We start from the raw sequence: 25,481 nt of genomic DNA on the forward strand, positions 1-25,481 counted from the left end.
GCTAGGGAGAAGCCAAAGGGGAAGCAGTGAGAACTCAGAGGTGGGTAGGTCCCACAGAAGGGAGTCCCTTGCCTAGTCCCCCAGCCCAAGTGTGACAGTTGCCTACTTGTTGCCTCTCGGCTCCAAATTCACCCTTTGGTGCCCTGCATGTGACACTGGAATTTCTCCCTTGCCAGGATGTTGGGCTCTGTCTGTAGAGAGAGAGCACTGGAGGGATGCTGGAGGAGAACGGTGCTTGACTTTCTGGTCCCAGTGATGCTCCCGCCTTGCCTCAGTCCTGCAGCACTGAGTGGTCAGCAGCCAAGGGGAAACCAGAGTGGTGCTCACCCCTAGACAGTTTCACTGGCACCAATCCTATAGGCAGCTTCCCAGAATGTTCCATGGAGGAGCACCTACCAGTGGGAAGCCTCCTCTGGTCCCATAGAGGGTATTTCCCAGCCCAAGCCACACGTGCTGATTTCCAGCAAGTTCCACAGCATGACAGCTCAGCATGGATTACTTGCCCTAACCCCCCAGGGGAAGGCTTCCTGCAAATTTCTCTAGCACAGCATCTCAGTGGATTTCTCTGATCTTTCCGATGAGGTCTGGACCTGAGCCCAGGATGGGAGTGTCCTCTTCTCTTTTCTTCCTTTCTTGGATGCTCTGCCTCAGCCCTATAAATAGTGATTTCCATATCTGCTCTTGCTATGTCCTTTAGATATTCTCTTCTCCTCCTTCTTAAATAATACCGTTACTATTAATAATTTTTTAGTAATTCTTTATATTAAATCTTCCCTGTTGAAATTACTGTGTGGTTTCTGTCTCCTAACTGGACCCTCACTGACAACAGATTAGGCTCCAGCAAGGTCCCAGAAGAAGGACCCATACAGATAGGAATTGGGACTTGGTTTGATTGTGCCCTTGGAACCGAGCCCAGTGCTGAATTTTGCCACGGGACACGGGACGCTGATAGCCCATGACATGCGGTGGCATCACAATTGATCAAGTATCACCATGATAAAGAGCCAACTGAAGGAAGTGCCCTGGAAGCTTGAGTGGCTGCTGCACTACGAAGTAGGAAGACCACAAGGACTGTGTTGTGGGATGGATTCTTCAAAGTGCATCAGAACACTTAGGAAAAACAATGACAAGCTTGGGTCCTTGAACTCGTGGCTCACATCATAGTCTGAGCCCCAGAGAGATTCCATGACAGCCCTAAAAGAGCCTGTGATTTTCTTGCTACCACAGCACAGATACGGCTGATTATCAAATACAAATTTAATAGGGCAGGTTGCTAAATTGCAACGTCAGGTGAATGCCTACTTTGCCGAGTTTTTCATGTGAAAGTTAGAAAAAAGAATAGGATCCGAAAGCTTGAAATAGGGACACTTTGTTGGATCCAGATAAAACGGACAGTCCTGCCACTCTGAGTCATTATTGCCAGCGGAAGTAGCTTGTCACTCTGTGTCTGAGGAGACCAGCCTTCTTTTGCTTGAAAACTCTACACTAACCTCATCTGGGATAGATGAGGAGTGAGATCTGAAAAAGGAATGCTTATTCCTCCTAAGACCCACAACGAGGGTCAAGTCCATCACGTGGGTCATATCTCGACATGATGCAGGGGAACTGGTGCACACTATGACCCAGAAGGAAATAGCTTACCTGTCAGAATTGCAAGACTTTGCTACTTTGTACCAGCAGCAACGCAGGGAACATGTGTAGGAGATTCAAAGGGTTTTAGGCCCAGAAGGGTGAAACACGACACTAAATCAGGCTGAATTCATTCATATGGGTGCTCTTGCTAGAGAGTCCAGATTTAATGTATTAGTTCCTGCAGCTGAAGGTAACTGCTTACTTGGTTGGCATGCTATACAACTCCAACTCAATGGTGACCTTCGTTTAATGGGGGTAAAATGCCAGAGCTACCCTGACATGTGGAGGAGGGAATCCAAAGGCTTGGGGACCTGCCATTTACCATGTGTGACCTGCACACTCACTCCGCAATTATGTTCAGCAAAAATACTCAGAAGCCACTCCTGTCACTAAGGTATGGAGAAGTTCGTTAGAGACGGGAGCACCAGCATCCTTAAAAATCTCTACGGCTGCTTTCCTTTGTAGGCCAGGTACAACACTGAAAATATAGGATCCCAACGGGGATGATGTGATCCCAAAGAAGCAGAGGCCAAGGGACGCCATTTACCCACCAGTGACAGTTAGAAGCATTTACCAGAAAGGGTGGGAGGAATGCACTGTTAATTAGAGTGCTTTGACCCCAGTGGTCTTTGGTGGTGGCTCAGAATACTGGAGTATTCTTTAATCCAAATAACAGAAAAGAAACTCTGGGTCTGGTAGACAAAAATCTGACCTGATTTGCCGTCGCCACAGTGGACAGTCACAGCCTCTCATGCGATTTCTAGACGTAGGTCAATTTAAAGACCCAAAGCCCTTGATTAGGGGGTAATAGCTGGGACTCCTTTAGGAAGGGCCCAGAAACACTGATATAAGTATACACTATACATTTTCCTCCAAGTCTGAGGCCCAAAGAGACCTACAGCCATTTATTATCATAATGCCACCGTCATACACCAATCAGCATGGATTTTTGTTTGTTGGCTTGTTGGCTTGTTTTGTTTGTTTGGTTTTGGGGAGAGAGTAAGTGTATTAGCCCAGTGTGACTTACAGTGGGCCCATTCGGTCCACCGACCTGGTGGCATTTCTCTTTAGTCCTCGAACATATAATTGGAATCGCTACGATTGGCAAGTGACAGAGTCATAAGATTGGCTCTCTGGATCTTAGACTGAGTAAATGTTTATATGTTTTGCTCATTGATACGTCACAAATGCATAGAACAGTGGCATCTGATAGTAGGCACCTAATAATTATATGTCAAATGAATGAATGAATGAATGAACAAATGAACTGCATAAGACATGCAATCTTAGACTCCAGAATGCTAGTTACTTTCTCATCCATATGCCTACACTTCATCTACAAAAATTTCTTTTCTTATTAACATTAAGACCTTGGTTAACTTTGGTAACTTTGTGCATATACGTATACACACACACAAGAAGAATTGACCAAAAACCAAATCAGAAACTATGAGCCTTATTCCAAAGAAAAAAAAGAAGAGGGTAGAAAGAAGAGGAAGAGAACAGAGAAGGAAAGAAAAGAGAGAGAGAGGGAAAAAAAGAGCAACGGACTAACATACAAAATGGCAGGACACTTGTCTGTTGGTGTCTGGAACCGGTGGCTGTGCGGGTCTGGAGGCGAGGCTGTCTGGCTTGCCCAGTGTCAGTCGCACTCCAGTAGATATGCAGTTACCAGGCACGGACAGGCGGGGTTTGGTGTAAGGGGGTCCAGCCTCCACCGGACCCGCTGCGTCGTGCCCTGAAGCCCCACCGTGTCGGTGTTGGGGAGAAAATGGTGACACCCAATCTCTCCTCCCCACTGGGCGTCTCAAACCATGCTGCTCAGGCAGCCCTCGCAGAGTAGTGGGGGGCAGTCAGCTTGCCCTGCTCCACAGTCTCCCTCACCCCCTAGGCGCTCAGAAGGGATTCAAAACCCAATGTCTTAAAGGATCTCACACCACGCAGACCTGGTTCTGGGGAAATGCCAATCAGCCCTGCTGATAAAGGGCCTTTGGCTGGCACCTGCAGGGTCTTTTGTTCTTGGGGGGGCAGTATACCCTCTTCTCACAGTACTCAGGGAGGGGACCGTTTTCTCCCACCGCACTCCTGAGATCGCTACCTCGACCCAGGGCTGGCTCCCCATCCCCTCCATGCACACACACACTTAGCGGCTTCAGTCCGGAGAAAGTCATGCACTTTTGAAAACTCTGATCTTCAGCTCCTAAGGCTGTTTGCAAAGTAGAGACTGGCACTCTCCCTATTTCTCATTCTCCAGTCCGTGGTCCAGAGCGCTTTTTCTCTTGTCCTAACACAAAACCGCAATCCACGGCTTCTCTTTCTCTTCCTTTTGTCTCTCCACGGAAGGGGATCCCTCCCTCTGTGCCCACACTGTTTTGTCTCCCCCAATTTGCATACACTCACCACTGTCCCGCCAATCTGTCTCCCTCCATCTGTCGAGATTTTTTCTGTCACTCCGGAGATAGACTTTCTGGGTATTCCAAGTGTTCTGACCTCAGTACTGCTGTGTGTGAGGGATAAGGGAAATCCTGGTCCCCCTGCTTCTCCACCATCTTGACTCCTCTGAGAGGTCCTAGTTTTAACCCAGCATCCTCAGGATTCCTCAGTGGGCACTAGTTTTTCTTTCCTGTAGCGAGGCTGTTCAAAACCCAGCCCTGTCCCCACTTTCACCCCCATAATGAAGGGCCATTTGTGTTGAAATTCATTTTTGGTGGGACACGGACAAAAGAGTAGGTTATGAGTCATAGGGGGAAACTGCCATATTTGCTTTTTATACCCTACAACCTTTCCAGCTCTGGCTGTGCCGCTAAGCCAAAGTGTTCCCAAATATATGCAGTTGGAGATAATAAAAATGAGCATTCGTTCCAATTTAAAATTCCACAAAGTAGTTCTTCAACAACATTACCATCAAACTTGTACTTAAGATGAAAAGGAAATAAAATGCTAGCATACTGACCTGTGTGATGTAGATGATTTTGTGCAGCTGAATTAAGATCTGCTGAATAGGATCACTGATCTGTCGTACTTTCCTCTGGGACACAGCAATCCCTGCAGATGCTGTGGATGATAAATTCTGCAGTTAGTCAAGGTCCTGGTTTTCTCTTTCAAAAATATTTAGTAGAAAATATTAGTAGAACTTGGGGTAAAATTCTGAAAAAATAATTAAGCTAAAATCTTGATCCTACCAATGAGATAATATTCAGAGACCTTGTAACACTTCCATATTTTACAATATGGTATGCACTTCTTCCTTTTACTTATATGACTTCTGAGTAACATAACAATGTTACCTTTTATAACAATTAAAAATACTCCTGGAAATTTTGCCTGCGATTACACCAGGCTGCCACCAGGAGTCAGTGGTGCTTTGGATACTGTGGCCTTTGAAAAGCTGGGCTTCAGATATGTGCAGTTAACAGACTATCAGGCTTTTACATTTTAAAGTCATTATGCCCTTAATATCATATTTTAAAACTAATTTTAGTAAAACTACTAACACAAACACCGAATAGGCAATCTTACAGAGGAAAAAAAACCCAGAAACAAACAAACAAAAAAATATACAATTTGTAATAAGGGTTTAAAGGTTACTGTAACCCTTGATTATTACAAATTATAATGTTCACCTGGATGTTTCTCTAGCTCTAAATAAGACACATTGGTAACTTATCCTGGCTTCTCATCATACTGCCACTCCACTTTCACAGTTTGAGGCTAGCTTCATGTCAAACTGCATCTGAGTGGCTTCCCCACCTTCATATATCATAGCCACAAGTAGTCCATTCTTAACTTTAAAACTCTTTAAAGAAATGGCCTTAACCTCTAGATGGGCCAGAAGGCCACCTCTGCCCCCTCTCACCCTCAGGTCCACATTGGAGAAAAAGAAAAACTGAAGAGACACTTCAGATATGTGGATATATATTATCCTCTCCACCTTCCCCAGGTTCCCCCTCCTCTTGCTCTCCCTCCCTCTGACCCATAGCATGATTGCTCCAATAATACTCTTGCCAATTACCCCTTTTAAAAGAAAAGCTCCAAAGTCCCTCTTTTCTTCCCTCCATACGACCTTGAGCCTATATGAAATTAAATGTGAATATAATCATTGCTTTAGCAATAGCTAAAATTCTGAAAAGTGAGTCTTATATAAATGCTTTCTGAGAAAGCTTGCATATTTTACCATAAAATTGTTTTCAAAACATTTGCAGAGAAAATTTAATGTGGTCGTTAAAAGATTCAACCTATTTTATTATGAGCATGTGAAAATTTATATTTAGACACAAACACACACAAAAAAATAAACAGAATATTTAAAGAAATATTACTTTGTTTACAGGCATCTTTACTGAGTTAGCTGAGAAATTCTTATAAAAAATAATCTAATTGTAGTTTATCTGCATTTAATACCTTGACTAAGTGTTTGAAATTGAAAGGATCTATCTCCCCTAGGCAGTGTGTCTAACTCCTTTAAATCATCAATTACTTGACTATTAAGATGAGGTTTAATAAATTAAAAGGTAGCTCTAAAATAGAACACACAAGGCTGGAGGTATCTGCTCCAGCCTACAGAGATAGCCAAGTTTACATATGTCCTATTATTTTCTACAGTGGTGTTTCCTATAGAAATGATTCTTACAACATAGCTATTTGTTTTTCTAGACCAATACTGAAAACTACAGACCATGTAATGTGGCCAAGAGAAGGTTGTTACGGCAACATTACCTTCACATTTTCTGAAACTGGAGGGTTTGATTTTTTTGATCAACTATGTGCTGACTACTTTATGTTATTGATCTGTGGATATATTTCACAAGTTAAAATCTCACAGCGTGGCAGAGAGTTCTTAGACTGTGATGACATTTCGAGTGGGATATCACACGGGTTTGACTCTACCTTGCCACAAGAATGTGCTCATCTGTGGCCCTAAATACAAAAACAGAAATAGTTAGCTAGAATGCCTGTCTTCTGAACTACTCAGTTATGCAATGCAGCTTAACAATTTTTTCTTAAGACCTTTTGACCTCTGCTCCCTCCAACCCAGTAAATCTTTGACTTTTAAAAATAGTTTAGATTTATTCACCAAAAAAATAAAGAATAACACATGCGCAACGTAAAGCAAGTAAAATGAACATAAAAACAACCTAGGCATTACATAAAAGGCTTGAGGTTCCCTGGAACCACCACCCCTCAGCGCCTCTCCAGAGCTGGATCAGCTGTACCTGATATCAACTTCCAGTTACTTTTCTATCCATTTACATACATAACTGTGTACTTTCAGAACAGTGTTTTTCGAGGGTGATTGAATCCTGAAAACGGTTTAATGCGTCAAGACCAGCATTTTGATATATGGGATGGAATGAGATGGAATGAAATGGGACAGAATAGAAAAATTTCAGAGTGCATTGAACATAGTAGGTCCACTCAGTTGTGATAGAAAACGTGTACCGTGTTGAGGTTCGCTTATTCCCAAAAGAGTTTGAAAGCTACTACTGTAGAAAATCTATAGTATTACCTAATGTTTTCTTTCTTTCTTTTAAAATAAATGATGACACCTTATAAGGCTGTGCTACATTTTTTTTCCCCTCATGACTCTGTCATGGAGATTCTTTTTTCTCAACACACACAGTTCTAGGCCATTCTTTATAATCACTATTATATAGTACTACATGTTCAGCATACATCATAGTTACTTAGCCACTTCTGTCTGGAAGGGAACTTAATTTGCTTTCAGTCTCTCATGATTATAAATGATGTTGCAGCGAGCAAACGTGTGTGAGTACGTTGCGTAGACGTACAAAAGGTCTTTTAGGGTAGATAAGCAGAAGTCAAATAGTTAGGCCCTTGGATATACGTGTTTCTTATTTTAACAAATACATATTTGAGTAGCTGGATCAATTTTCACATTGACCAGAAGAGAGTCCATTTTTCTGCACCTTAATCAACACTATATATTATCAAACTTTTCAATTTCGCCAATCTTTGTTTTATTTTGTGGTTATCTAAATGCTGGTGAGACTATTGCACTTCTTTGAATTTCCTGTTTGTGTCCCATGCTTTTTTTTCTTATTGATTTGTAAATGCTCTTTATATCAATTGAATGCTAATCATTTTATTGTACCTTATATGTTAAGAGTATTTTTATCTAACCTGTTACTGCTTTTCAATTTCCCACCCTTATCACCTAGACTAAAGGGAATTTTTAGTCTTAGCTAAATAGGACACTTCCTCTGGTTACCTCAGATCTAAACTTATGTTTATGCTCCTTCCCAGACCTCAAGGACTATTCCTCTTCTTAAAAGGGTCACTGTTTTTAACATGATGTTCTACCTAGACCTTTGAACACTTAATTGATTAGGTATTTTTGGAAAGCATATACATGTAATAAACTGGAAGCATTAGGTCCTTGTAGTCTCTGCAGTGACTCTATCTGTTGTTGTTGTTTTTAATCTCATGGCACATTATAATGGTCAAATTCCGGGCCCTTTCTTGGTGCTTTGAGACTTGGTTTATGCTATATATCCAGTCTACTGAAACTACAATTCATAGCACAAGCCCTGAAACTGTTCATTACTACAAATTGAACAAAAGATGGATTACACTGTATTCTTCCAAGTTAACCAAGATATGGTAAATCCCCCTATTTGTCTGAACTCTCTCTGCTAAGAGTCAGGAATTTTTTTTTTAAACTTTTTTTTTAAATTTATTTTTGAGACAGAGAGAGACAGAGCATGAACGGGGGAGGGTCACAGAGAGAGGGAGACACAGAATCTGAAACAGGCTCCAGGCTCTGAGCTGTCAGCACAGAGCCCGACGTGGGGCTCGAACTCACGGACTGTGAGATCATGACCTGAGCCGAAGTCGGACGCTCAACTGACCAAGCCACCCAGACACCCCTAAGAGTCAGGAATTTTTAAACAACTGGAGAAGAGAACATTTTGGGCAGGAGTTCCCTGAAGAAGCAAAGAATATTTTTGCTCCACGAATGGGACCAAAACATACATCACCTTCTCCGTGTTTGACCAAATGCTTTGTTGAAAGACAATGCAACCTTTTAAGTTTTAGTATAGCAGACAGATTTACTCTCACGTCTTTCCTTAACTGTTGTAAAATGAGACAAAGTAACTCAACTGTAGTCTAAATCTACAAATGCTCAATAATCTACCCCTATGGCCAGCAGTGTAGAAGGCACCAGAAGTTCCACAAAGGGTATTGCACTCACAAAGGGTTCATGAAAGGTTCACCCAGAGTAACAGGATGGGAGATTGAGAGTTGATGCAAAAGTTTCATTTGAGAAGACCATGGAGAATTAGTAGGCACTCAATAAGGACAGGATATGGATTTGGTGTGCGGGAAGGTATACTTCAGTGGCAGCTTCTGAGTAGAAGAAAGTTTCAGCAAAGGACAGGAGTCAGCTAAGTGAGGGCTGCACCTGGAGAGCAGCAAGGTGTCCAGTTTATCTAGCGTGCAGTATGATAAAAAGCTATAGTACTGAGTACAGCTAAAGAGGTAGCCAGGGACTGCATACGATGGTAAGGAGCCATAAGGGAGACTGTGTTTCAGAAAAGGTGATCTCATGAGAAGAAGCCCAGAGCTGAAGGCCTGATTTGGAATAGCAATGTGGTGACCATCTGCCCACGGGGAACAGGAGCCAAGGAGGCTGCTGAAGCTTGGGTCCCAGTCACTGAATGACATCCCACAGAAAGTGAGACGGAAGTGTGGGAGAAGATGACGACTAGTGGGCTCGGGCATGGAATCCTTCCCAACACAGACCAACGGTTCCACAAGCAGGTAGAAGTGATTAGGAAGAGACTTGACAGTCTGGACCTAGTCGCCCCCCTCCCTCATCCACCCTGCCCCACATCCTCTCGCTTCCCCTGGTGAAATTTCCCACAGGACGGAAGGAAGCTGCATCAAAGTCTCAGCACCTTTCACCCTCTGGGTGATCAGGCTTCGTTCACTCCCTTTCACTTGAACCGTCAGAAACAAGCTGTGTAAAGGCCAGCTTTGAATCCCTTCCCTCTAGAATTCTGGCTTAGGGGAACCTGGGTGGCTCAGTGGGTTAAGCGTCTGACTCTTGATTTCAGCTCAGGTCATGATCTCATGGTTCGTGAGATTGAGCCCCACATTGGGCTTTGTGCTAATGGTGTGGAACCTGCTTTGGTTTCTCTGTCTCCCTCTCTCTCTGCCTCTCTCTCTCTCCTTCTCTGTCTCTCTCTTTCTATGACTAAATAAACAAACATTAAAAAAAAATAATTCTGGCTTAATCACCTTTACAATAAGCATCTCACATCCCGTTCAGGTAATTTGCGCATGTGTGAAGATTAGAGCTTTCCTCACTTCCAAATTTGCTATCCCTTTAGTTACTTTTTCAAACTATAAGATACAATCTCTGGATTTTTTAAACTTGAAGTTCCTAGAAGTGACTATATAATACACAAGGAGAATTCACTGCTACATTATTTCCCACACTTTCTCTTGACTTCATGAGCCTCCTGTCATCAAGCAGCAGAGTGTGAGGCTAGCACTGCCCAAGGTGGGATGGCCTAGAGCAACCAGGAACAGAGAGAGTACATTTCTGGGCTTTAAAAAGCGAGAGTCTAAGCAGGAGGCAGAGAGATTCAAAAGAATTGTTGCTGAGCAACCTTTCCTTCCCGCTCCTCAAAATAAGTCAAAGCTTCTCGAGGAGAGAGGACAGAAAGACAGAAGAAAAGAAGTCTCAGAAGAGACTCAAATTCCATCTCACTTTAGGCAGTCTGGGTGGTGGCAGGAGGAGGCGAGAGTTGGATGATGGAGCTCTCTTTAAGTTGGGGATTCAAGTGTGGTAGGGCTGGGGGCTCAGTTCCCATGGGGAACTCTGAGAGCCCTAGGCATGGGATGTTCCCTGCACCACAGCAAGGGGCAGGTTGGGGCAGGAGAGATAGCTTCCCGGGGTGTCAGAGGCAAAGAGGTCTTGCTGACTTCCCAAGTCTCTAGGCCCAGAGAGGTAGGGAAGAATGGGCTGGCCCTTCCAATCTCGCGAGAAGGTAAGCTGACAAAATGAGAGAGTTTGCCCTATAGAGAACTTGCTGCCAATCTAGGGGACGTGGCCACAGAGGGAACTGTGGACCGGGGACTGGAAGTCAGATAGGGCTGTGCCACTACATTCTCTGGATGCCACATGGAAGTATAACCATACCCAACAATCAGCTCAGACACCAGCACAGGCGGTCTCAAAGCCCCAGTATCATGATGCCAAAAATACCATTCAGGGAAAAACAGAGAGAAGAGCGATCCTCAGTTTGTCCGATTTTAAGCTGACAAAGAAATACCAACATATTGAAACTTGCATTTAGGCTAATGTATTATGTCTTCTAATATGTGGAATGGGGCTCAGTATAAAAAATTAAGCTCAGTGTTGGGAAAATATAGAAAGTTAGATTTTTATGGCTCAATCTGTGGCCTAAAAACAGCATATGCATTCGGTCTAGTCCACACAGGCTGACTTTTTTCCATTGTCTTAGCTATTTCTTACACTACAACGTTGTCGTTGCTACAACGACCACACAAGTCATGCTTGCTCCCTTTATTCGTCCTAGAGGGAACATTTTTTTTAAAGTCAACTCTATTGATGTAACCCGCAATTTTCAAGAAGAAAATACTGTGGTGTAAAAATATAGTCTACTTGGCACTATGGATGCAAAGGCTGATCAATCAAACTAAAAAAACAAAACAACACAACACAGAAAGAAAAGATGGGACCCCAACTCCCATTCAGTTACCTAAACAAGAATTTATCACAGTCATGAAGAACAGGCAAAATGATCATTGCTTGGTTCTCTGACATCACGCTAGAGCATTTTCTAATAACTCCACTTGATCCTAATCTAATATTGTTGGGAAATGTCCCAGTATATTTAACTAATAATTCACACCAATAAAGGTACAGGCAGTTTACAGCCTGTAGAGTTCATGATTAACCTGTAGAAATTGATATATTAGTATGACTTTATAGGCTGATCAAGAAGTTAATCACAAAAATATATAGTATTATTTCACCAGTCTTATGCTCAATTTAACAATGTTATTTCAGCTTTTCTTTCTTGACTACTCTATAAATCCCTGTTCTTCAAATGTTCTTGGAACCAGGTCTTTGATTCTCCATCTGGTTCCATCAATAATGGGTTAAATAAAAGTAGGATATTTGCTAAAGAATAACTTCAAGCAGAATTATGCTTTTGCATCCCAATGCAGTAAAAAAACAATAAGTAGTTATATACATTAAAAAAAATAACTAACACCTTGTCTAAAATGTCCCAAATAATCTATGGAACCCATAGTGAGGAATGTCAATTAAGAATGAGTGAGGTCTTGGCTATACAGGAGGGAAGGTGGTTGGCTCAGCTAGTAGAAAGAGTCTCTTGCCCTCTTAAAAACTGAGAACAAACTGAGGATTGATGGGGGTGGGAGGGAGGGGAGGGTGGGGGATGGGTATCGAGGAGGGCACCTTTTGGGATGAGCACTGGGTGTTGTATGGAAACCAATTTGACAATAAATTTCATATATTGAAAAAAAAAAAAAGAAAGAGTCTCTTACCTCTTATTAATATTGGCTCTCCTGTCACTATCCACAATATTCAAATTATTATATGACAATAATTTTAAGGGGATTGTAAACACCCTGAAACTATATTTAAGTTCCATTAAAAAACATTAATAATAGCAGTTTAGAATTTGAGAGCCTTGCCTTTCTCCATTGAATCAATTATTTTGTACACTGCTACAATCCATCCACGCCACACTGAACTCCCTTTATTCCTACTATAAAGCTGGTGTAGCTTTCTTCCCCCACCCTTCCACTTAGCCTTGCCCCCAGGGCAGAAACCCCCAGGACAGGGTTGTGAGCTACCACTCAATAGCTGATTTGCAATTTGCACTTGGTCTTGGATTCTAGCCATGAATAACTTCTGTGAGACTTGAGTATCTCTTTGGAAAGACTTTATCCTACAAAGAACATGAAAAAAATCAACATCTCCAGGAAGCATTCACCTGGGACCTGGTCCATACTCCCTCAGTGTCTCCCTTGGCAGGAAGAGCTAGGAAGCAGATCACCACCGGTAAAAGAAACTTGTTGTCTCCCACCCCTTCCCCAATCTTAAATCTAACACTAAAATGTCATTGTTCCCCACTCTTTAAGTTATCATCAGAATATTTATGCAGTTGCTCTCAACAGCATTGCTCTCAAACAATGGTTTATACAGTGGTAGTCTGTATCAGTGACTCAAGAGGTAATTTTCAAGGGCCTGACCTCAGAGGAAGTACTCAAGACATATTCAAACTTTACTAAAGACGCTTACAATTTGGTTGGAAAATCTAACCAATATATCCAAATCCCAACAAACAATATAAAAAAAAAGTATCTAATTATATGCCAAATTGTATGGTTTAGACTAGTATTATATAAATTGGATCGAAGTCTGGTGAGCACTTTTTTTTGTATGCTAAAGAATTGCCATGCAATAAAATAAGAGAAGGCATGTACTCAAAATCACTTTGGCAGTTGTGAAATTTAGTATTAATTACTTCATGTCAATAACTAACTTGAAAGCAAGCTTCTGAAGGTTGCTGAAAATAAGGACTGGAATATTAAGCCATATTCTCTGGAACATTTGGATGAAATATTGACTACTTAATTTAGATCTGACCTTTATGAACAAAAGACAAGTATAAAAATAGCTTCTCAGTCATCTAGTAAGAAAGCATAATTAAGAGCCCAGAAATCATGATGTGACAATTTCTATTCAGAATGCAGAGCATAAGAATTCCCATACATCAGCTCAGTGCCTGGCTGTTCGCTGCTGAGAAATGGGAAAACTGAGCAAGGGAGGGGGAAACATCAGTGTCAATCCAGTCAAATTAGGCCAGATTCTTAGTTGACATTCCATTTGCACTTTAAATTTGGGTTTGACTGGCACTCCCCAAAATTTACATTTGACCCATGCTAACAGCATCCATATTATTAAAATGTACTCTAGTACTTGACAAAGGATAGATTTCTCATAATAATAAGTTTCGGTATAGTTTAATTTTCACAAATATATGATACCATTTTCCCTACCTCAAGAGGAAAGGTCTGTTTTTTATACACAACCTGCCACATGCTTCCGCCCCATTCAAAATATCCTGTTGTTTGATTGATAGACAACAGAACTAAATGATTATTTTTAAAGAACTGAGTCTCCTAAGTCAGGAGGCACTTGTACAGGATAATTTTACCTAGTAAGTAGATTGGATATGAAACTTTTCCAATTTTCTTTTCTTTCTATTGATTCTATCAAGGAATAAGTTTCAGTGTGGAACAAGTATGTCATCATCACCATTTTTCAGATTAACTAATGTTCTTTCATAACAAAGAAAGCAGACCTCAGGATAAGCAGACAACAATATCTACTTAGAATTTAATAATGTCGTTTGCTTATATTTCATTATTTTTACAATCGCCATCTATTTATGGCGAGTGATTCTATACTGGTAGCAATAAATTATAGCAATAGTATAAACTCTCCTTTAGTTAAATTTGGTAAAGTGAATCAAATTAAAGAAACATATATTAGGAAAATAGTAGTACAGATGATACTCAGATATGGCCAAATTTGTGCATTGGTAATCTATCAGTGACTAAAGTTAGGGAAATAGAGCTAAAATATTTAACATGCTAAAAATGTTTGTTCATTTATTCAATCCATGTTAATGAGTGTTAATATTTTCATTTATGCAATATAGAAATTCTTTTTTTTAATATGAAATTCATTGTCAAATTGGTTTCCATATAACACCCAGTGCTCATCCCAAAAGGTGCCCTCCTCAATGCCCATCATCCCCCTCCCCTCCCTCCCAACCCCATCCACCCTTAGTTTATTCTCAGTTTTTAAGAGTCTGTTATGGCTTGCCTCCCTCCCTCTCTAACTTTTTTTTTTTCCCCTTCCCCTCCCCCATGCTCTTCTGTCAAGTTTCTCAGGATCCACATAAGAGTGAAAACATATGGTATCTGTCTTTCTCTGTATGACTTATTTCACTTAGCATAATACTCTCCAGTTCCATCCACTTTGCTACAAAAGGCCATATTTCATTCTTTCTCATTGCCACGTACTATTCCATTGTGTATATAAACCACAATTTCTTTATCCATTCATCAGTTGATGGACATTTAGGATCTTTCAATAATTTGGCTATTGTTGAGAGTGCTGCTATAAACATTGGGGTACAAGTGACCCTATGCATCAGTACTCCTGTATCCCTTCGGTAAATTCCTAGCAGTGCTATTGCTGGGTCATGAAGTAGATCTATTTTTAATTTTTTGAGGAACCTCCACACTGTTTTCCAGAGCGGCTGCACCAGTTGCAATATAGAAATTCTTAAGTTTTCATTTCTTTTGGCAAAGAACATGTATATGTAATGTATATGTACATGTAATATGTATAAAATATGTATATAATAAATTATTTACCCAATCCAGTTAGTATTAAAAGACAGAACAAGAGGACTTTAATAGTGCTAACTTAAAATGGTTCCATGGTTATTTGTTCTACAGGAGTTTGAGGTGCATTAAATACTGCTGTAACACCACAGTATGAACCTAGAAGTTCACATTAGGAGTACCAGATATTTTTCATTGGGGGAGGGGCCAAGATGGCAGAGCAGCATGGAAGTTCTCTGTTTCTCTCATCCCTGAAATGTAGCTAGAACAGCACCAAACCATTTTGCACACCTAGAAAATTGAGCTGAGGATTAACACAATAATCCACATAACGTGAGCCACAGAACTTGGCAGGTATATGGTGCACAGAGGTGAACTGGGGAAGAGAGAAGCCACGGAAGGTAGGGAGCTGTTTTTGCAGAGAGAGGACAGAGAAAGTTGGGGGGGGGGAGTAGAGGAAAAACACTCTCCCTGAAAGTAGCTGGAGAGAAAGAGAAAGAATGGAAACACCCACAAGTGACTGAACAAGAAAGGGAGAAAGGAGAAAGGAGAGGGTTTTAATACCATCAGGACTCTATAAACAGGGGACAGCAGAGTTGGAAATTCCACAGCTCAATACCTGGCAGTGATCCAGTGGGAAGGGTGAATCCTCAGGAGCAGGCAGCAGGGTCAGAGGGGTCTGGCTGGGCACACGGGGAGAAGCGGTTCCCCTGATAGGAGGGCATGTGGTAGAGGCCCTAGGGCCTCCCCACAGGCAAAGGTCCTAGCAGACCCCAGAGAACAGCCACGATTGTTGGTATTGGAACAAAGACACCAGGGTGTGGTGAAATCTGGTGCCAGTTGTGTGTTGTGATTTACCATAATCCCTGCACTGCTGCCACTGTGATCACATGATTTTCTTCTGAGGCGAGCCAGCACCCAGCCACAATCTCTGAGCCTCTGCAGCAGTGTGACTGCATGAATGTTCCCAGGGGCAAGCCGGCATCGGCCACTGCCCAGCGAGACCCTCCTCCAGAGGGTGGGGGAAGGTCCAAGTTGCAGGGCCTTCGGAAGTGAGGGGTTTGGAAACACAGCCTCATTTGAGATCAAATTTGGGAGGAAGGTGCTGCCTAGAAGTCTGACAGCTTGGATGCAGAGAGTGTAGAAGCAGGGAGTGGACAGAAGCCAGAGCAAAGGAGGGGTGCTCGATTGCTGGTTGGTGAGAACACAGAGTTCTGGTGCTACGGACTGGGAAGCTGGGTAACACCATTTTCACCTCTCCTGCACATGTGCATATATGCACACACAAGACACATAGATCCACCCCAATAAGCTAAGCAGCGCCACCTAGTGGAGAGTGGAGTCATTACACCAAGCCCCATCCAACTGCAACAACCAAGCCCTAAAGGACCAACACAAGTCTCTCCACCTGCTTAGTGTACAGACTATAAAGTGCTGCATAGTTTTACTTCTAGAGGAAACTCGATGTAATTTTATTCTGTTTGCTGGTGCATCTATTCATTTTTTTTCTTTTTCTTATTCTTGGATACAGAAAGAAAAAATAATATTTTTATTTTCCATTTTTATAAAAAAATTTTAACTTTTTACTATATGTTTTATTTTTTGTAATTTCTAAAATTCTATTTCACTTTCTTCATTTCATTTATTCTATTTTATTGTATACATTTTTTAAAATTTGCAAACATTTTCTTACCTTTTTTTTTCTTTCCCTTTTTCTCTATGCTATAAAGCTTCCTACAAAAAGCAGACCAAAACACACCTAGGATCTAGCTTAATTTATTTTCTTCTTGTGTTGTTTTAACTTTTTAATTTTAATTTTTTATTTTATTAATTCTTCTTCTTCCTCCAAAATGACAAAATGTAGGAATTCACCCCCCCCCCCAAAAAAAAAAAAAAACAGGAAGAAATGACAGCCAGGGACTTAATCAACACAGATACAAGCAAGATATCTGAACCAGAATGTAGAATCATGATAAAATGAATACTGGCTGGGGTTGAAAAAAGCATAGAATCCCTTTCAGCAGAGATAAAATAAGTAAAATCTAGTTAGGAAAGTGTTAAAAATGCTATAACTGAGCTGACGCCACAGCGGGAAGGATGGATGAAGCAGAGCAGCAAATCAGTGATATAGAAGACAAAATTATGGAGAATAATGAAGCAGAAAAAGAGGGAAACTAAGGCAAAAGAGCATGATATAAGAATTAGAGAACTCAGTGACTCATTAAAAAGGAACAACATCTGAATCATAGGAGTCCCAGAAGATGAAGAGAGAGAAAAGGGGGTAGAAGGTTTATGTGATGAAATCCTAGCAGAAAACTTTCCTAACCTGGGGAAAGACACAGACATCAAAATCCAAGAAGCACAGAGTTCCCATTAGATTCAATAAAAAACGACCATCAACAAGGCATATTATAGTCAAATTCATAAAATACACAGAAAAGGAAAGAATTATAAAAGCAGCAAGGGAAAAAAATCCTTAACCTATAAGGGAAGACAGATCAGGTTTTCAGTAGACCTATCCACAGAAACTTGGCAGGCCAGAAAGGAGTGGCAGGATATATTTAACATACTGAATTAGAAAAATAGGCAGCCAAGAATTCTTTATCCAGCAAGGATGTCATTCAAAATTGAAAGAGAGGTAAAGAGTTTTCCAGACAAACAAAAACTAAAGAAGTTCGTGACCACTAAACCAGCCCTGCAAGAAATTTTAAGAGGGACTCTCTGAGGGGAGAAAAAAGACCAAAAGCAACAAAGACTAGAAAGAACAAGGGAACACAACCACAAACTCCAACTCCACAATGACAATAAATTCATATCTATCTTTCTATACTTACTCTAAATGTCAATAGACTAAACACTGCAATCAAAAGACACAGGGTAACAGAATGGATAAGAAAACAAGATCCAGCGATACACTGTTTACAAGAGACCCATTTTAGAGCTAACGGCACCTTTAGATTGAAAGTAAGAGGATGGAGAACCATCTATCACGCTAATGGTTGCCAAAAGAAAGATGGAGTAGCCATACTTATATCGGATAATCTAGATTTTAAAATAAAGACTGTAACAAGGAATGAAGGAGGGCATTATATCATAATTAAGGGGTCTATCCACCAAGAAGATTTAAAAATTGTAAACATTTATGCGCCCCAAGATAGGATAAATCCCAATGTGGGATTTATTTATGCTCCAAAGGTGGGAGCACCCAAATATATAAAGCAATTAATCACAAACATAAAGAAACTCATTGATAATACTACTATAATAGTAGGGGATTTCAACACCCCACTTACAACAACGGGCAGATCATCTAAGCAGAAAATCAACAACGACACAATGGCTTTGAATGACACACTGGACTGGATGGACTTAACAGATACATTCAGAACATTTCATCCTAAGCAGCGGAATGCACATTCTTCTCCAGTGCACATGGAACGTTCTCCAGAATAGACCACATACTGGGACACAAATCAGCCCTCAACAAGTACAAAAAGATCAAGATCATACTGTGCATATTTTCAGACCATAACACTATGAAACTTGAAATCAACCACAAGAAAAAATTTGGAAAGACAATGAATACTTGGAGATTAAAGAACATCCTACTAAGGAATGAATGGGTTAACCAAGAAGTTAAAGAGGAAATTCAAAAGTACATGGAAGCCAATGAAAATGATAATACCACAGCCTAAAACCTCTGGGATTCAGCAAAGGCAGTCATAAGAGGGACGTATATATAGCAATCCAGGCTTTCCTAAAGAAGGAAGAAAGGTCTCAGATACACAACCTAACCTTGCACCTTAAAGTGCTGGAAAAAGAATAGCAAATAAAACCAAAAACTAGCAGAATACAGGAAATAATAAAGATTAGAGCAGAAATCCATGCTATCAAAACAAAACAAAACAAAAACAGTAGAACAGATCAATGAAACCAGAAGCTGGTTCTCTGAACGAATTAACAAAATTGATAAACCCCTAGCCAGTTTGATCAAAAAGAAAAAAAGAAAGGACCCAAATAATTAAAATCAAGAATGAAAAAGGAAAGATCACAACCAACACTGCAGAAATACAAACAATAATACGAGAATATTATGAGCAATTATATGCCAATAAATTGGTCAATCTGGAAGAAATGGACAAATTCCTAGAAACATATACACTACCAAAACTGAAACAGGAAGAAATAGAAAATTTGAACAGACTCATAACCAGTAACAAAATTGAATTAGTAATCAACAATCTCCCAAAAAACAAGAGCCCAGGGCCGGATAGCTTTCCAAGGGAATTCTACCAAACATTTAAAGAATTAACACCTATTCTCTTGAAGCTGTTCCAAAAAATATAAATGGAAGGAAAACTTCCAAACTCTTTCTATGAAGCCAGCATTACCTTGATTACCAAAACCAGACAGAGACCCCACTAAAAAGGAGAACTACAGACCAATTTCCCTGATGAACATGGATGCAAAAATCCTCAACAAGATATTAGCTAACCAGCTCCATCAATACATTAAAAAAATTATTCACCATGACCAAGTGGGATTTATACCTGGGATGCAAGGCTCATTCAATATCTGCAAAACAATCAATGTGATACATCACACTAATAAAAGAAAGGACAAGAACCACATGATCCTCTCAATAGATGCAGAGAAAGCATTTGACAAAATACAGTATCTTTTCTTGATAAAAACCCTCAAGTAAGTAGGGATATAAGGATCATACCTCAAGATCATAAAAGCCATATATGAAAGACCACCGCTGATATCATCCTCAATGGGGAAAAACTGAGCGCTTTCCCCCTAATGTCAGGAACACGACAGGGATGTTCATTCTCGCCACTGTTATTCAACATAGTATTGGAAGTCTTAGTCTCAGCAATCAGACAACACAAAGAAATAAAAATCATCCAAACTGGCAAGGAGGAAGTCAAAATTCCACTCTTTGCAGATGACATGATACTCTATATGGAAAGATTCCAAAAGATTCCACCAACAAAACTGCTAGAACTGATCCGTGAATTCAGCAAAGTCGCAGCATATAAAATCAATGCATAGAAATTGATTGCATTTCTATACACCAATAATGAAGCAATAGAAAGAGAAATCAAGGAATCAATCCCATTTACAACTGTACCAAAAACCATAAAATACCTGGGAATAAGCCTAACCAAAGAATTAAAAAATCTATACACTGAAAATTATAGAAAGCTTATGAGAGAAACTGAAGAAGACACAAAAAAATGGAAAAATATTCCATGCTCATGAATCGGAAGAACAAATATTGTTAAAATGTCGATTCTACCCAAAGCAATCTACAAATTCCATGCAATCCCTATCAAAATAACACCAGCATTCTTCACAGAGCTAGAACAAACAATCCTAAATTTTTTATGGAACAGAAAAGGCCCCAAATAGCCAAAGCAATCCTGAAAAAGAAAACCAAAGCTGGAGGCATCACAATTCCAGACTTCAGGATGTATTACAAAGCTGTAACTATCAAGACAGTATGGTACTGATACAAAAACAGACACTCAGATCAACGGAAAGAATAGAGAACCCAGAAACAGACCCACAAATGTATGGCCAACTAATCTTTGACAAAGCAGGAACGAGGATCTAATGGAGTAAAGACAGTCTCTTCAGCAAATGGTGCTGGGAAAACTGGACAGTGACATGCAGAATGAACTTGGGCCACTTTCTGACACCACACACAAAAATAAACTCAAAATGGATGAACACACACACACACACACACACACACACACAAAACCCCATAAAACAGGAAGCCATCAAAATCCTACAGGAGAAAGCAGGCAAAAACCTCTTTGACCTCGGCCACAGCAACTTCTTACTCAACACATCTCCGGAGGCAAGGGAAACAAAAGCAAAAATGAAGTATTGGGACCTCATCAAGATAAAAAAGCTTCTGCACGCTGAAGGAAACAATCAGCAAAACCAAAAAGCAACTGACAGAATGGGAGAAGATACTTGCAAATGACATATCAGATAAAGGGTTAGTATCCAAAATCTATAAAGAATTTATCAAACTCAACACCCAAAAAACAAATAATCCAGTGAAGAAATGGGTAAACGACATGAATAGATACTTTTCCAAAAAAGACATCCAGATGGTTAACAGACACATGAAAAAATGCTCAATACCACTTATCATCAGGGAAATACAAATCAAAACCACAATGAGATACCACCTCACACCAATCAAAATGGCTAAATTAACAACTCAGGCAATGACAGATGTTGGCGAGGATGTGGAGAAAGAGGATCTCTTTTGCACTGCTCGTGGAAATGCAAACTGGTGCAGCCACTCTGGAAAACAGTATGGGGGTTCCTCAAAAACTAAAAATAAAACTACCCTACGACCCAGTAATTTCACTACTAGGTATTTATTCAAAGGATACAGGTGTGCTGTTTCAAAGGGGCACATGCACCCCAATGTTTATAGCAATGCTATCGACAATAGCCAAAGTATGGAAAGAGCCCAAATGTCCATCTACAGATGAATAGATAAAGAAGATGTGGTGTCATACACACACACACACACACACACACACACACACACACACACACACACAATGGAGTATTACTCGACAATCAAGAAGAATGAAATCTTGCCATTTGCAACAATGTGGGTAGAACTAGAGCATGTTATGCTAAACCAATTTAGTCAGTCAGAGAAAGACAAGACCAGAGCTCTAACCCCTGAGCTATGAAGCCTCATCCTGAGAAAGACAAATATCATATGACTTCACTCATATGTAGAATTTAAGATACAAAACAGATGAACGTAAGGGAAGGGAAGCAAAAATAATATAAAAACAGGGAGGTGGACAAAACCTAAGAGACTCTTAAATACAGAGGACAAACTGAGGGTTGATGGAGGGGTTGTGGGTGGGGGGATGGGCCAAATGGGCAAGGGACATTAAGGAAGACACTTGTTGGGATGAGCTCTGGGTGTTACATGTAGGGGATGGATCACTGGATTCTACTCCTGAAATCATTATTGCACTATATGCTAACTAACTTGGATGTAAATTAAGAAAACAACAACAAAAAAGGAGTACCAGATAGAAAAGATCATGTTATAATACAGTCACTTGGTACTCTAAAATCATAGTTCTCACCATTTTTTTCTTCCATAGCATATGGAAAATGATGTTTACATTCTAGACAGAGTCCTGGAAGCATACCAGGTTTTGACAAAATTCTTCCTGCCCTGACAACTTTTTCCAGAACATTTAGACAATACAGGCTGTGGCTGTTGGTTGTACATAATGTTCCTTTCATCCAAGCATGTTCCTTTCTATCCAAAAAAGCTAAATCAAACGTTAAGTGAAAATACATTAATACAGTCTGCTTTAAAAAAATTAATCATCCACACATTTCAGTGTTTTGCCTATTCTGAGTAATGAATATTTAAGATATAACTTACAACTGCCCAGACCAATAGTGTCTCATGACACCGTGGTCCAAACTTATTTCCCTACTGTTGGAGAGCTCTATTTATGGCACCTTCTCTGGGGTGCCTGGGTGGCTCAGTCAGTTAAGGGGGCAACTCTTGATTTTGGCTCAGGTCATGATCTCCTGGTTTGTGGGATCGACGGTTTCTGCGCTGACAGCACAGATCCTGCTTGGGATTCTCTGTCTCTCTCTCTCTCTCTCTCAATATAAATAAAACAAACTTTAAAACAAAAACAAGCCACCTTTTCATTCTCTGAGTTAGGCTAGAGACACAGAGAAAACAACTGGAATGGAGCATGACTTGCAGGTGAGGTGAGCTAAGTGGATGGGGCTGGTACCAGTTGTTTGTGATCTGATAAAGCAAAAATAGTCCAAATTTACCCACAACACTAAAAAGTATGACTTCTGATGTGTCTACAATATTAATAGAAACATTGCCCTTTATGGGTGAACTTTTGTATTCACTGACAACACTGTAGTATATTGTTTTAAATAAGAAATATGTCAGTGAACTTTTAAAAACTGGATGGAACAACAGACTGTAAGTCTAAAAAATACAATATATTACATGTAAACTGCTATAATGTGATTGGTTTGTTTAAAGGTCAAGAGATCTGATCAATTTCATGGATATAAAATAAGTCTAAAACTGAGCCAATTCAACATGCCCTTTAGGAAAAGGAATTCCTATTATGAATCGGAACAGAATTGTGAATTGCTTACATAAATACGTGTTCTGCTCTTGCTATTATAAAATCAATCAACAACAATCATTTCAGCTTCACGATTATGTTATGTATGAACTTACCTTATGCCAGACAGCATGGTCAGCATGATAACTATGGACATCTTAATAACAAAACCATCTTTTTTTTTGCATCTATGCTGATGGTGTAAATGGCCCCAGACTGTCAATAACTCTTCCAAAGCAAATTTAATAAATGTGAAGACATGGACTAATGTTACCAAAAATCAATTCCCATCACTTATGTCCACCATAGATGTTAACTCTACGAAAGAATGTGAGTTAAGGAAGCCAAAATGAAAACAGCATTAGGCAACAACTTCAAATTAACCAAAGTAGTAAAATAGAACTCAAGAGTCATACATTCATACATATGTTAAGAGCACAATTGCTATACTTTTTCCCTGAATTGTCCAGACTTAGCTAACAGTTTTACTACTACTGTTGTACTTTGGTCCTCTTTAATAGAAATTCAAAACATTAACTAATACACTCACCCTCCCCCCCAAACCATTACTATAAACTTGTATGTTTTAAGAATCCATAATTTTTAAATTATCAACAAAAACAGGATACAGTATTGTTTTAATCAGATACAAATAGAAATAACTAAAAAGGACTATCTATGTCAGAATAAAGGAGCCAGACAAAGATAAATTTCACTCCTTTGTATCATATAGGCATAGAGCTTATAGAAACATGAATTTAAAACAGTTACTATTTTTTGCTAGGAGGTATGCATTTTAAGCACAAATAGTTTAACTGGCTAACATCCCCACCAAAGCAGAAGTGTAAATTTTAGAAAAACAGCCTGTAATATTTCAATCAAATAAGTGAACACAGAAAGCATTTTGATACTGTTAAATTGCCAAACTAATAACGGTGGACAAACAAACCAAATTCTCCTGCCGCTTGTATTAAAATTACCTCCCAAGCATCATTCAGACCCATTCAGTCCCAACTATAATTCTGTGTTCGCCCATCGTGTGCTTGACATCAACTTGATCTAATAAGTACTACCATGATCTCTGAGATTGCGAAGAATCACAGCGGGAAGGCTATGGGACTGCCACCCCGTCACTAACTCGGCCTCTAGCTCCTTAACGTGGGCCCTGAGCATGAGGGGTGGTACTTTCAGAAGCAGGTCAAGAGGCAGCAAAGCTGAAGAAATAAAAGGGGGAAAGATATGAAACTGTAACATAAATCATACTGAATATCAGGGAGGCATGTGTGATTTTGTTACTGCCAACACGAAATTACCTGGTCTTGGTCTGGATCCTATTCCACCAGTGAAGTCCCTGAAAACAGAATTAGGGGCCGTTACGAGGACTCATTCAACTTGGATTTGACTAACATTGACTGAAAGCCTATACCCCACTATGCTTTACATTGTAAAAACTGAAAAAAGATTATTTTCCCTCAAGATGTTCTTGAGAGCTTAACAAACAGAAGAATAAGCCCATGCAAGCCCACAGCAGACCTGACATTTTACTGGCACATGGAAAAACCCTATCTCATCACAGTGGTTTAGAAACTCTCAGAATGATTAAGCTGGGGAGGGGCAGAGAAAGAGAAGGTCACAGAATCCAAAGCAGATTCCAGGCTCTGAGCTGTCAGCACAGGGCCCGATGGGGGGCTCAAACTTGTGAACTGCAAGGTCATGACCTAAGCCGAAGCCGGCCGCTTAACCGACTGTGTCAACCAGGTGCCCCGGGATTTAAATACAAATAAACATGGTTAATAAATCTCTTACACCAACACTTTCATTTTAAGCATAGAATTCTTGATACATAAATGCAACACGTACCTTAAGTTATGAAGCAAAACAAAATTGGCACTCATTTACCCACTGACCAGCTGACGTACTAGATTAATGGCAAAATCTTTGCATTTGATGGCAAGTTCCTTCCCTTCCTTTCCCGCTCCTAACTCCCCACCATACCAGCACTCTCCTGATCCCATTATTTTCTCTGTCCCTTTCCCAGCCCAAGTTTTCAGAACCTGGAAAAGTCAGTGAAACTTGCCAGACTTGTACAGTTAATACACACTGCCTAGTTGTGGGAGAAGCGGCATGTTTAAAGAAAGAAAATGGGTAGCCCCCGCCCTCAGAAAGAGGGGCATAATCTCAGCAGTGTCCAAAATGGGCAGGATGCCTCCTGGCTGAGGAGCAGACCAT

General features: G+C 40.3%; 1 protein-coding gene across 7 annotated transcripts in view; it reads right to left on the bottom strand.

The window, feature by feature from the left end:
* Positions 1 to 25,481, bottom strand: part of NEK10 (NIMA related kinase 10) — a 223,549-nt gene that overhangs the window by 25,628 nt on the left and 172,440 nt on the right. For 3 of the 7 annotated variants that reach the window (XM_049628904.1, XM_049628910.1, XM_049628909.1), the window contains 4 exons: positions 24,566 to 24,603; positions 24,326 to 24,466; positions 6,520 to 6,549; positions 4,586 to 4,686 (listed from right to left, as the gene is read on the bottom strand). In XM_049628904.1, coding sequence (XP_049484861.1) covers positions 4,586 to 4,686; positions 6,520 to 6,549; positions 24,326 to 24,466; positions 24,566 to 24,603 — 310 coding nt within the window. The remainder of the gene's footprint in view (positions 1 to 4,585; positions 4,687 to 6,519; positions 6,550 to 24,325; positions 24,467 to 24,565; positions 24,604 to 25,481) is intronic. The other 4 variants (XM_049628906.1, XM_049628905.1, XM_049628907.1 and 1 more) reach the window with 4 other exon arrangements.

Source organism: Panthera uncia, chromosome C2 (assembly GCF_023721935.1).
Source record: "Panthera uncia isolate 11264 chromosome C2, Puncia_PCG_1.0, whole genome shotgun sequence".
Classification (NCBI taxonomy): domain Eukaryota; kingdom Metazoa; phylum Chordata; class Mammalia; order Carnivora; family Felidae; genus Panthera; species Panthera uncia.